The 14,219-nt window shown below is 36.3% G+C and overlaps 1 protein-coding gene across 1 annotated transcript in view; it reads right to left on the bottom strand.

The window, feature by feature from the left end:
* Window positions 1–775: 775 nt before the first annotated feature.
* Window positions 776–14,219, bottom strand: part of LOC140157366 (nuclear receptor subfamily 0 group B member 2-like) — a 193,956-nt gene continuing 180,512 nt past the window's right edge. The window contains exon 3 of the mRNA XM_072180536.1: window positions 776–1,150. Within this exon, the coding sequence (XP_072036637.1) occupies window positions 909–1,150 (242 nt within the window). The 3' untranslated portion in view covers window positions 776–908. The remainder of the gene's footprint in view (window positions 1,151–14,219) is intronic.

Here is a 14,219-nt window from a genome sequence, read left to right on the forward strand (position 1 = left end):
AGCGGACAAAGAGGTTACAATGACAATTTGCATTTGATTGATTCTAACAAAGAAAAGGTTAAATTATAATTACTGTAGGAAATAATTTTCAGTGGATTTCAACAGCTAGACAAGCCAGCATGGTGTATTATGGGTAATGAGTTGATGCAACTATGTTACCGATGAAGTGATATACATTTTTTTGGTATTGACAAACTTTTCCGAGAAAAGTCGGAAAAACATGTGCATGTTTTACGTTAGAAAATGCTGGATTAAGTGTCAAGAAGAAGTGAAAAAATTTTAGGGAAAAATTATTCAACCGATTAAAAACTTAAACACTTTGCAGATATGACAAAGCAATGGTAGATCTAAACACAGAATTTGTTAACACCAAGCTTAGAAAAAAACCATCACATATTATAACACTGTAGAAGTTTGAAGCTTCTTTTCAAGTGAAATGTACAAGAACACAAAAAAACATTTCTTCTGTTTTTCTTTATCATAAATAACTTAACCAAATGAAAAGATTTACATCATGTAGGTAAAAACTTTTATACCACCTAATATATGCAAATATGGAGGCGGAATGACTCAATCGGTCAGTGGTGGGTTCGATTCTGTGACGATGACACCCGCCCTCGTGAGTGAATCGGTGGAGAGGGTTTAAAGGGCGTCATCGGTTTAAGTGTTTTAAGGTACTCACAGTTGTAGATAACCAATGTGGAGGTGTATGTTAGTGCTGTGTTCCTATTCTTTTTACAAGTGCTTTTACGTGGTGCTACTTATATCGATAATTTTAATTTATATAATACATTAATTTACTCAATTTTTCATTAAAATTTATGTAACATTTTATAATGTCAATCTGAACAGCACTACTAACATCCCAAAATGGTTTCTACTCTAGTGATGACCTTTGAGCTGTGAACTCAGTGTAACAGAAGCATTTGCTTCAAGAGGTCCTCCATTGACACGTCGCCAATTAGCTCGCGAAAGAACAGCTGGCTCACCACGCGAGATCGAATGTTGCGCAACGGAGGAAGACTGAGTAGGACACGGGCGAATCGCAGTGGATCGGCGGGGTGCATCGCGGCCACGTACTCGTTCAGCGAGAGCTGCGCCTCACTCTGAAGGGACTCGACCAGGCCTGGGTTTATCAGACCAGGAATATCTGTAGAAAACAAAAAAAAAAAGAAATAGAGAAAAATGTTAGTAATGCGATTGTTACAGCAAGAAAGCATTCAAAAGTTGATTAAATTGAATAAAATCTGATAAAACCTGAACTGCATGCATCTCGTATGTTACACTGCTACAAAGTACAAACACTGGGTTATTTTTTACCCAACACCAACACTAACCCAAATGAACAACTCAAATGTTGCGTCAAATCTCCTGCGTTATTCCATTTTCAATGGAATGGGGTTTTATCAACCATCAATTGAGTTATTCAAAGACTGAGTACAATTCACCCAACCTTAAAAACAGTTCAAGTTGTGAAACATGTGGTTTACCAATCCATGTATAACTCATCATATTCGAACATATATCTTCTACATAAGAGTAAGATTCATTAAATATTTGGAGCATTTAAACATATCTATATTTATCACATTATTATTCCACCAAACTTGACATTATCAGCCAAAAGATCTAAAACAGTTAATCAACACAATATCCCTTGAAAACATCACAACAACACAAACCAGCAACCATTGTCACAACTAATATTGCCCGTGCTTTGCCAACAGAAATCCATCATCAACATTTCAAGAAAAAGTAAAAATAGATAAAAATAGCAGATTCAATGTCAAACGATATTGCTTTTTGGAAGGTCCAAGGCCACTAAACCTACGTGCTATAAAACCACACTGTAAGAGTGTTCATACTTGCGTGAAATATGCCTCGCTGTCTATTTGGCCATGCGCCGACTGAAAGTAGGCCAGGTACGCTAGCAATGACCTTCAGCGTTGAGGTGGAAATGATTAAAAAGAAACAAATTCTAGGCAGTATGGTGGGTGAAAGCAAATAAGCAACTGAGCTGAGCAAGGGCGCGATTATTACATTACCACGATCGACGACTGGTGATGTTTGTTACCAGAGAAAAATAGATACATGTAATATTGGAAAATATAGTGAAGTGTCAAGTTTTTGATTAACGTGACAACTTGATCATATACAATATATTGTATCGTTCCATAAGTTATACACTAGGACCCACAATATGCTCATCTATCAGGGCACAGTTCTTTAACCCCAATACATTTGTACATACATTGTATGACCTTTGAAAATTTGGGTACAAAAACTCATACTCTGCAACTTGAGGTCAAATTTTGCACTGCAATTGTTTAATTGAGGTTATTGAACTATGCCATTGGGATGAGTCCATTGTGGTCCATAGTGATGTCAAGTTAACCCCTATCAGCAAATGTGTTATTAAATTGTTTTTGCAAGATATCACATCTGGACCTGAAAACATACCCAAACTTGTGTGCACACACACACCCAAAAGAAGACACACCCACCAACCCCCCTCCCCCACTCACTCCCGACACACCCCACACTGTAACAGCTCATCAAACCACACACTGTCCTTCAGAAAGTGTAACATCACTTTAATTTTCTACTCTTGATTTAATTGACATTTTATGCGCAAAAAGCCATCATATAACATGACCTTGGTCTTGCTAACATCAAAACAAGCCACGGCGTTTAATTTCAGATTTCAATTCTGACGGCCGTCATAATCAACTACCAAAAGATTTTATCCAATGCAAAAGATCAATGTGAATCAAATAACAAATAAGGCTTTATCATTGCCAACCTTCTGACACATAATGCACGTATTAGGCCAAGGAAAGTCGATTTTGAGTTTCCCGTCACCCGCCCTCACTTCATTTTCTGACCCTCACTTGAATTCATTATTGTGATTTTCCAAAAAAATACCAATGAAAACTTGGTTATATTTGCAAAAACAATTATGAATATCCCTTTATATTTTGTGGAAAAATCAAAATCAAAACATACATTTTGCTGTCAACCTTGCACTAAGTTGCAGACTCTTTTAATATACTTTTGAATCTCATTTGGGCTAAACATCCATCTTCAAGTGAGTGAGCGGCAAATAACAACACATTTTACATGCGTGTTGGTCATATAATGAAAGGCAGACAAATAATGAATAATGAAAAAGTTACCTCACTTGTTTTCAGAAATTATGTGACGGGAAACTCAAAATTGACTGTTAGTGGCCTTACAGAGATGAAATACACGCAACAAACAAGTAGCTCTCTCTGGCTAAAACTTTCTACGAAACCAAGCTATAAATAGCGTCTTATAATACCCCTTCATATTGTCGGGATCAACTTCGTTTACAAGTGCAAAACCATTACTTTTACAATAGGTTCCAAAAGTTTGAACTTTCATACTTTTGTGTGGGCCTATAAAGAAGCAAGAATTGAACAACAATTGAAACAGTCGAAGTGTAACCAAATAATTAATCACTCAAAAAATTCTACTTTTTCAAACATGTAACCAAAATCACAATGCAAAGGGGTTATCACAGAAGGCCATGATTGGTAATAGCTGCCGTAAAGACATTCGACAATTTCTGCATTGTAATATTGTACACATCTATAGAAAATGACACTTGGCAGCTATTGCAGATACAACATTCTAGCTCTATCCCAGGATCTGTACCCTAAACCCTTGATTTTAGTGGCCTTGCCTTGCTGGATATTTAGGTAAGCAATCACTATGGACCACAAGAGCCTCATCCCAATGTCATAGTCCAATAACCTCGATTACATAATCATAGTGCAAAATTTGACCTCAAGTTGCTGAGTATGAGTTTTTGTACCCAAATTTTCAAAGGTCATTCAATGAATGTACAAATGTATCGGGGTTTAAGAACTGTTCCCCTGATAGATGAGCATGTTGTGTGTGGATCTAGTGAATGGTAAAGCAGTTTCTATGGTTAACACTGGTATCATGTGCAGTGAAAAAAAAAGATTGTTTTTCGCAGCGACAGGAGCCATCTCAAGGCTGATACAAGGTCATTAGTGTATGACAAGGATGTTGTACTTTGCAGATGACAGCTGTTACGCCTAAAGCGCAAAAGGGTAAAATTTGCCAAGGACACCAGCGTTATCGCACTGCACCATTGGTGGTTCAAACATACTGTTGGTGTTTTCTACCCTCTAGAAAGATGCGCGTAAGTTAATGATCAATATGGATGACGGTCATTTCAAGATGATTCTTTTGAATTTTTTTAAGTATTTCTCTCATTTCAACATGATAGATGATAATTGGCAAAAGATTTGTTGCTAAATTACATTATTTCACCAGATGCTCAAACAGAACTCAAATCTAGATCAAAATACGCTGAAGTTGTCATAGTATGTCAATATCATTGACAAAAGTTTTAGTTTCAGTTAAAATAACTTTTCAACAATTAATGGGTTGAAGTCATGGACAATGAATGTTTAGTGTTTTCTAGAACCACTGAACATGAGGGCAAGTAACTTCATGCACTGAATCAATACTAGTCAGTATTTTACTTGACAAATCAAAGGCCCTCAAACACATTTGAAGGCCTATGACGAAATGGACATTTCTAAAACTGCATGCAACTTAAAGCCATAATGTATGATTTCGGTCAAATTTTAATTATGTTATTCTGTGCCAAAACTATTATGTAGATAACTGTCAAGAAGGTTTTCTGATAATTTTAAACCGAAATAATTAAGTAAAATGAAAAGAAAACCACAGCGTGTGTAAGGAATTGGTGAATAAAAAACACAAAAACTCTAGATAAATTTTACTGTAATTAAAAAGGAAGCTCCGCCAGAGTAGTTCTTCTGAGGTGAATCAAACTTGCCTGGTTATCAAATGAATCAGTGACAGCTAATTGGTGTTTCAATGTTATTGCATCAATAAGCACATCTGTCAAATTCAGAGATAACTTTGTCACTGATTAATTTGATAACCATGCAGGTTTGGTTCACCCCAGAAGAATTGCTCAAGTGGGGCTTCCTCTTTAAAGCACTTCAGGCTTAGTCTTTCACATGGTATTTTAGTACACCATTGGGGATTACGATCACACACATAGCATAAAGTAGAAATTGGGGGTGTCGCTGTGGAGCAAATCAGACATTATGCCTTTAATAATTGTTAACTTGCCAATATCTGTTAACATAGCATATGAATCGACGTTCATAACGCCTGCAATTCCATATAAATCACACAATTGCCATTGTATTCCAAACAATAGCAATTGCGCAATTCCACACAGCCAAGTACATCCTCATAACACTACAATATAAATAACGTCATCCCGGGTTTTTTACTCGCAAGACAATACCATCACTGAGTCAATGACATCGTCGATTTGCACTTGACTATCAACTATTCTTTTTTAGGAACAAAATAAGGAATTTTCTCTGTTGGTGGCCGACTGTGACCTTTTCTTGCCCGATTGACTACAATTATTCATACGATTGAATAAAACGTTTTTTTACCCTGCTATTGTCAATACATATTGCCACCGTTTATGTTGACTCGGTAAATTCCTTGAAAAGAAAATATGACATCCATTATGTCTGTTCAAACAAGGAAGTACATTTGGTCAGAAGTTTGTCTTTTTTTTTTTTTTGGTGTTTTTTTTAATGATTTCCTGAACTTCCTGAATTATCTTTTCACCCTCAAAATAAATAGAGTATGGCTTTTTTAGCCTACAATGAGAGATATATAGTAGAGAATATGGCGTGTTATATAGCCTACAATGAGATATAATAAAGTTGATTGTAAGTCTGTTTGAAGGGCAGATCGATATTCAAGAAAACATGCATGTTTTGTGTATATAACATTGTCAGTGAAAATTATCAAATTGCTTCATTTTTATGCCAAGTTAAACGCAAGTTACGCAACATTCTAATGCTATAATGATACACCACAGACATATCTGATGAGCAACCCTACATCATGAAAAATACATCTGGGGGTATCCCCTTTCCAATATCTTAAGACTGAAGTAAACAAAACTCTGAAAATTTAGACAACTAGACACATTATCCAGTCCATAACAAAAGCAACCTGAAGCTGCAGTACCTTAATTGACCATTGAATAACCAACCATCACATACATGTATCTATTAAGCTATGAACCCAAATAGTTCACATTTCCCAGCACTCTTATCTTTACATGTATTTGAGACAAATTACCATAAACTTAAAATATCAGAGTGATTTAACTCTTAAATCAAACTACTTAGTTTTAAATGATCACATACCTACACAATTAAATAAAGTTAACGATGAACACACACAAAAAACGCTATTGCACTTGTACTATCTGTTCTTTCTTGGATTCTTCTAGTAGTAGTTTTAATTTACTCTCCATCAGCCTTGTGGGGGAACCGCACCCACAACGTCCGTGACACAAATCGTGCATGTCCGTGGCTGATGGATAACTGTTCGTGCCTGTGAGCAACCTGTACAAGATGCTACTTTTGTTGTCTATTTGTGGGCACCTGCAGTTCTGTCCGTGTCCATTCATCATTCTGGCCTGTGCCTCTTGGAGTTGCACTGCGGCACGAGCGGCCATTTTAGCTTTGGTCTTTGATGGTAGCGCCAGGTTTAGAGGCTGGCTGATCTGTACGTCTGCTTTCGACATGTGGAGGATGGATGCTAGAAGCGCCACAATGAGAATTTAGTCGTTACCGACTTGTAGTACTAAGCTGGCAATAGTCCGAAAAAATGGTCCACCACTCAGACCGTCTAAACACAACTGAAGAACACAATGACAGTTGTAACACTAGAAATGACAGCTAGTAGTAGTAGTAGTAGAGAGAAGGCCAAACTTCTTCATTCAGTCAATTAAATATTGTGAGAGTACAAATATTGCATTTGTTATAACACAATGCACAACAATAGGTAGCCAGTCAATCGGAAACCTATACACCAGTCCAGTCCTTCACAAACACGCTTCTCCTCTCAATATAGCCTGCAATGCTTGACACATACGATATCTATCTCAAATTGCTGCCAATAAAATTGTAAGTCAGATACGATATTTCTCCTTCACTTTCGATAAATTCAGAACTTTTTTTAAAGTTCATCAACAATCACACCGGTAAACAGTGTTCACAGCAGCAATAGCATATAGTAGTAGTGTGCTTGAACCAACGAACGCACACACGCGTGTAGAAAGCTGTGTGTGCAGATCAAGGGCAGGATGTGAGGCACGTGTGGTTCTGTGAATGCTCGGAGACAAACTGATCACAGCTTGGAGTGAAGTGGCCTTGTATAGAGTTTAGCTAATGCGTGGGCTACATGTAGTGAATACAGACACTCACTATACATGTTCAGTGGATAGTGGCTTGTTTTAGCACAGGAAAACATATCAATGAAAATGTGCTTGTTAACCTTTCACACAGTCACTACACCACCACATGTACATATAGTATTGAATAACAAGTCTGCTGTGAAGACTCGACCAATCAAATGACCTTATTTGATCAGACTGTAGGCAGACAGCCTTGAGTGATGTATATGCAAATGAGTAAAAACTCTGATTAACCAATCAGAGAGTTGGTGTAATCACTGCTTGGCCCAATCTTGGACCAATTAAAACAGCTGTATTAACTCAGTATATTCCAAGGTTTCTACTGAAGATAGCCTTGGTGTTTTTTCCTTGTATTTGTAATTAAAATGATTAGCATGTAATGTAAGAGAATAAATTGGAAAATATTAAGTTTCCAAGTACATATAAAAGTATGTTTAAAGTTAAATCTAACTAGTTGTTTTTGTTTTAATAACTTGTTTGCTCTTCATATGAATTTATTAAATATGTAAAGCCACTTAAAATATTGAACTAAATGTAATTCATTTTTCTAGTTTTATAATTAGGACTAAACTATTAAACAACCTTTTATACCTTTGAGGAGAAATCATGAGTAAAAAAGAACAATTTCAGCCCGAACAGAATTAAAATAAAAAAGAATATAGTAGCCCTATAGGCCTATACCTTTGAGTACATTAAATCCTGTAGGGGCTAACTAGTACACAATATAATGATAATTTTAAATACATTGATCATTGATGGTTCAATAAATAAAATTAATAATATCTGAAACCAAATGTATCAATCAATAAACATAGTTTCTTAAAATGTAAGTTACAACATCAAAAGTCTGTAAATATATAAGCCCTATATGGCATTGATGGAACAACATTTTCCTCTATATTTATTTTTATCCAAAAATAAAAACGTATGAGTAGGTCTAATCATAGATATGGTCTAATATTGTTCTTGATATTAGAATTTATCAGACATCATAATGCCTGATAAACAGACCATAAAATGGCATTGAACAATTGATCTCCCTGCTTTATCATAATAAGGTTTCTTAATAATAAGTCAAATATAGATATATGCCTATAAATTGTGCTACCACTAATTGTTCTTGAAACAAAGGTCTACACAAAGGCCTCCTGGCTTAATTAACCTTGCGAAAAACAAAAACACAAATAAGGGTCCTCCATCAAGGACTATTTTGTTACTATGGCGATGCATCCTTCCTCCTTGCAATTCAAGCTATATCTTATGTAATCAAATCTTTGCTGCAAGGACGTAGGTTTATCTTCTCAATGCCACACCCTAGTCTAACTTAAAGGGACCAGTTTTTTTGTTCTTGCATTAGTCAAGAAACAACCACGGGGAAACAACTGTTGTAAAAGTATTAATCAATTTCACACTATTTTTGACTCTGATCTGGTTTTTTGTTGCATATATTAAATTCTTATAGCAGCTGATTAGCTTGATGGTTTGTGCAGCATTTTTACTGGCCCAGTACTGGCCCATTTCTGTTAAAGCTGGCCCAGTTCTGACCATATTATTATTTCAAAGTCCAGCTATGGTGGAAGAACTACCCTAGTTTGACCATTTGACTATTAATACTATATGGGTCACCCTTTTCTTTGAATTGAACTTGTGAAACTTATGGTGTGGAAAAACCAAAAGGATGTCAAAATTGAAATCTATTTTACTGGAAAAATGACTGTTGGCCTATTATCCCTTCAATACCTATAGGCCTACCAATTCAATCAATTAATCAATTTTATAATGCCAGTGAAAATTACCAGCCACTGAAAACTACCAATGAACTAGCACAGCGCCCTCATCAGCCTTCATCTGAGAATAAACAGTTATAAAGTTAGGCACATTTTCTTTCCATAATCAAGTGTTTCCTTCTTCACCTTATTCTTTAATAGTCCAACCTTATATGGCATTTTTTCCCTTTTTCAAGATAGAAGCAAAGTAAACCATTCAAGGTCGTTTTTTACACTGGTACTAATTTTGCAGTAAAAATAGACACCAATTTATATAAAAGCAGGAGAAAAGGTAGACAAAGCATTGTGTGTTGATTGCATTTCCGTTCTCTTCACCTATTTCTATGTTATTATTAATATTAGATTATTTAATTTCATAACAATTTGGATTTATTTCATTATAAAATTTGTACTCTCTTTATTCTGTACCGTACTTTTTCTATTTTTTCTTTGTCTGTTTCTTTTAACATGTTTAAATGGTCATTCCATATGCAGATACACTTAGGTCCTAATGGGATTGGCTCAAGCAAAATGCTGAAGATTAACTTACAATAAAAACTGATTTAAACAAATTTGTGTTGCCTAGAAATGTATATCTACCTATAGGTTCATAACAAAATCCTCCTTTATATCAAAATAATAAAATTGATGATTACAAAGATAGTTGTTACAAACAAACAAACAAATGAGTAATGGTATGCATTTAGCAAATCTAAATCGACATCAATCAATACAAATCGCAGACATGTTCATGACAAGCCACACCTATTTATATATTCATGAGTAGTGTCGATTACATGATATTACACTTAAGCCCTCCCTAATCATACGACATCAACTCCAAGATCCCGGGATTAGAATCACTGAGCCTTTGCCAAATGCCCGGACCTTTTTCTACGTCATACTACGCACACAGACATCGCATTATCTTACATCCACACCTATTTCTGTCCTCTTCAAAAGCTTTCATACCTCCTACTCTCCCCAAACATGATTCATGATTAGCAATTTTCTCAAACCTACAAAAAATACAAATATACCTTTTCTCAAATGCCTCATATCTAACTCATTGCAATCTATTTTAAGGTAGAACAAGCCATCATCGAATTTACAGATATGTTATCTGACACTGGCTGGGTGAAAAGTTTACGGCAGTATTTCTCGCTAACTTAATTTCCTGGTTCTCTGATTCGTTCTACCGATTTTGGGGCTAAAAATATGCATTTCAAACAGGGCCTAAAACATCATGAAGACCTTGCCGTAAATCAGGATGACATGCCTGAGATCCCAGAATGTGACTCAGAATATAAACTTTTCTATGACTGGAACAGTACATTAAAACAATACTAAGAAGGAATATTTTGTACAATTTGCTCCATACAATTGAAACTTGTGAGAATTTTTTTTTAAATTCATAACGATTGCTATTTAACTTTTGTTATAGTATTTGTTTCGATTGTGAAGTTTCAAAAGTTAATTAGCTTAAAGGAGTATTTTGTGATCCTAGCATCCTCTTTTTATGACATTTTCAGTAGATATCCACAAAAAAAGCTTATTCCCAAAATTTCTGATTTTGTGTTTGCGAGTTATGCATGATTATTGGTATTACACTATTCAAATGACAATGTGTTGCAATTTTGTTCTGGTGTACCAGAACATAATTCAAATTTCATGATATTTTTGCTAATGAATTAATCTGCAAGAAATTTTGTGCACATAAACAATTATGTAGCCCAAGAGGTGGTATAAAAATCTCATTTTCTGAAAAAAAGAGGGGGGGGGGATTAGGCTGTGGATCACAAAATGTCCCTGTAATATTAACAATAAATTATTATAAAGAAACATAACTTTTCAACACCACTCATCAGAGTTAACTTTGTATGGTGCTAAATAATTATTTTTTGGCTTAATTATTTTTTTGCTAACAGTCCAAGTTACAAATAAAGTAATGAATGAACAGTTTTAACAGTGACGATGTTATCCTATTTGTATATTTGTTTGTTTTCTTGTTCTGTTTGTAATACATGTAATTTTCCTGAACTGAAAGCCTTTTCTTTTGATTTCAAACTATTGAGGGCATTGTGACCAAGCTACTAATTTTTTTGGTGTAATCCAATCAATCTTAAAAATAGACCAGACCCTGACTTTTTTGTTGTAAAAACTGGCCTAATATTATTAAAGGAGTAGTAGTACTACTAGTTAGAGAATAAACGATAGGAATTTTTATTTTGCCTATCCTCTACCGTGTGATAGACGACAGGCAGGTCAAATATTTTGAGTAGTGGATGCCGGCGCACAACAATAAAAATATTGGACCTGCCTGTCGTCTATCATAAGTAGAGGATAGGCAAAATAAAAATTCCTATCGTTTATTCTCATTCTTAGTCAGTTAAATATTATTTTAATAACTGTAAACAATTTTTTAAAGCAAAAACTAAGTTACCGTCATATAAAACTCCCTCATTATAAAATGAACGAAACTTGTTTACAACTTTACGTATTCTGTTACGCGTACTGCTAAGCGCGTTACAGATTCCGCACTAGTCTTCGCATCCAGCGCGATACATGTATACGCGCATCTCTACACGCGTTTTACGGATTATCAAGACGCATGATGACGTGGGGTCGTCTACGGCCTGATAGACGGCACCCAAAATCATGCGATTGTCCAATCAGAAATGTGTCTACGAACTAGACCACTCCCACTGACTAAGAATAGTAGATAAAGAAACAAAGGTGCGAAGGCCAGTGATCAGTGAATGCACTATTCATCCATTCATGAAAATGTACAATAAGGCTATTAAGGACCTTCTCTTCATAATAAGATAATTATATAATGGTCAGTGACATCAGAAGAGTTTGTCATAAAGACTCATTTTTTTAAGGACCTGACTTTTACTGATACTGTTAACATAATTACTATTGTTTTATTTCCAACTAACTTTTTATGACAAACAATTGCAAAGGCCACCTTTTTGTCTTACGATTCAGTCGGTGTGTCATCCCCTTAACCCCACCCATACATTTCTTACATCATCATCATGTGCACAGGAAGTAATTATGTATTCAATTATGTTAATTTGTTAGGCTGACCATTACATCATCATTGAAGTATGAAGATTATTTTCTATAGATGATTTGATCTCAATGTTTATCAACAAAGGCAAGGGACTGGCATATCGATCCCGGGCATATCGATATTTTTATTTTATTTATATTTATAACATTCCGCCGAAGCCAGGCTAATCCCAATAGTGCTCAGAGGCTACTAAATTTAAGGGACGCCATCCGGATATGATGGGACAGGGATATGGGAAGAGGTCTGATTTTAGATGCAGGAGGAAAACCGGAGCACACGGAGAAAAACCTGCGAGGACGAGCATGGATCGGCAACCAAACTCACATGTGGCGCCGTGGGGAATTGAACCCCGGCCACAGCGGTGAGAAGCGAGTGAGAAGACCACTACACTAACCCGCCCTCCCCATGCTTGGGGATATGCTTGAGCGAACTGCATACAACCACTACACTGTTCATGTTCAATAGCCTTCATGTGATGTAGCGGTAGTTTTAAAAGCACGGGCCCTGAACAAAATATGATGCGCGTGCATACTGCCAGGCAAAACACAATGGAAATTGTGATGATGCGTGCAATGACATCAGAAGTCAACTCATGTATTGGATGAAATATTAAGTGATCAGTGGATTTGCCCCATGGCCACTTTAGGAGGGGTGGTCACACGGCTTCAGAGGGTTTGTGCCCTTGTCCCTTCCAGTCGCTAGACTTTCTAATGATTACTTGACTTTTGTCATCTCATGAGGGTCCTGATAAAGTGTGTACATGCAGGGGGGGCCGGCCAAGATTGACTGAAGTTTGACGTCATCATTGGTTTTACATGTAAACACAAAAATGTCTCAAATAATTCAAAAAGTGTATGCATGTTATCAAACACTATTTTATCAGTCTAAATCCGTTGAGGTTCGACAGTGAACCTCATTGTAAGTACTGTTTTTTGAATTTTTGTATGAATAACGCACAATATGTTATGATATATACAGAAAATTTCCCCCCACGTGTATCAATGTGTTCGTGATGTAGTGGTTAACATGTTCGCCTGCGACGCCAAGGGTCCCTAGATCGATTCCCACTCCCGGCTAAAATTTTTTTTTTCCCTTCACATTCATTTTGAATCCAAAATTATATATTTTCATGTGAAAATGTATACAGTGCACTGGGAAATATATTTTGTGCATTTTTTTTCTGTAACGGGCCAATAGAGCTAAAAATGCACCTCGGCTTGGGGCGGCCAACGTCCAGGCAGTGTTGCCATCATGTGTGATATCATGATTACTGGCATGTAGTTTGTAAGGCTGGGTGTTTCCAAGGTGAATTAAGGTGTGTGTTTGTGTTCTTAAACCTAATCCTAACCTAGAATGCCAGTGGCATAGCTAGCCAGGATTTTGGTGTGAGGGCGCAACGCCAAATTTTCGTCTTCATTTAGGGGCAAGGCCAGATTTTCGTCCCCATTTGCCAATTTTTTGTCCCATTTTTGGTCATTTTAAAGACATTTTACTCTTTACCGTTCCCAAGGCCAGATTTTTGTCTCAATTTGTCAATTTTTTGTCCCATTTTTGGTCATTTTAAAGACATTTTACTCTTTACCGTTTCCAAGGCCTGATTTTTGTCCCCATTTGTCAATTTTTTGTCCCATTTGTGGTCATTTTGCTCTTTACCATCCCCAGTTTGTCCCGGAAAATTTTCTAGGGGGGGGCCACTCTTCCCCCTGCCCACGCCACTGTAAAATGCCCACCCTTTTCAGACAAATGACCCTTTGGACCTGACAAGCTACCACTATTGCATCCTGTTGTTAAAATTGTAAAAATACCACAGAAAGCAAAACCACCCCCATTTTCTCAGGCCATCAGCAAAAAGATAAAAAAACAAAACTTTTCCACATAAATAACAGGCACAGGATAGCGATGGGCACATTAAAGCTCCCATCCCATAAACATATGGTGCATTATTTCCAGAATTTGGATTTACGTGATCCGAGGGCTGTGCTTCCTTCCTATGGATGGTGCTTCTGTTTTTGTTTGCATTATATTGCCTGTATCGGTGTAGAAAGGGGAA

Source organism: Amphiura filiformis, chromosome 7, assembly GCF_039555335.1.
Source record: "Amphiura filiformis chromosome 7, Afil_fr2py, whole genome shotgun sequence".
Taxonomy (NCBI): domain Eukaryota; kingdom Metazoa; phylum Echinodermata; class Ophiuroidea; order Amphilepidida; family Amphiuridae; genus Amphiura; species Amphiura filiformis.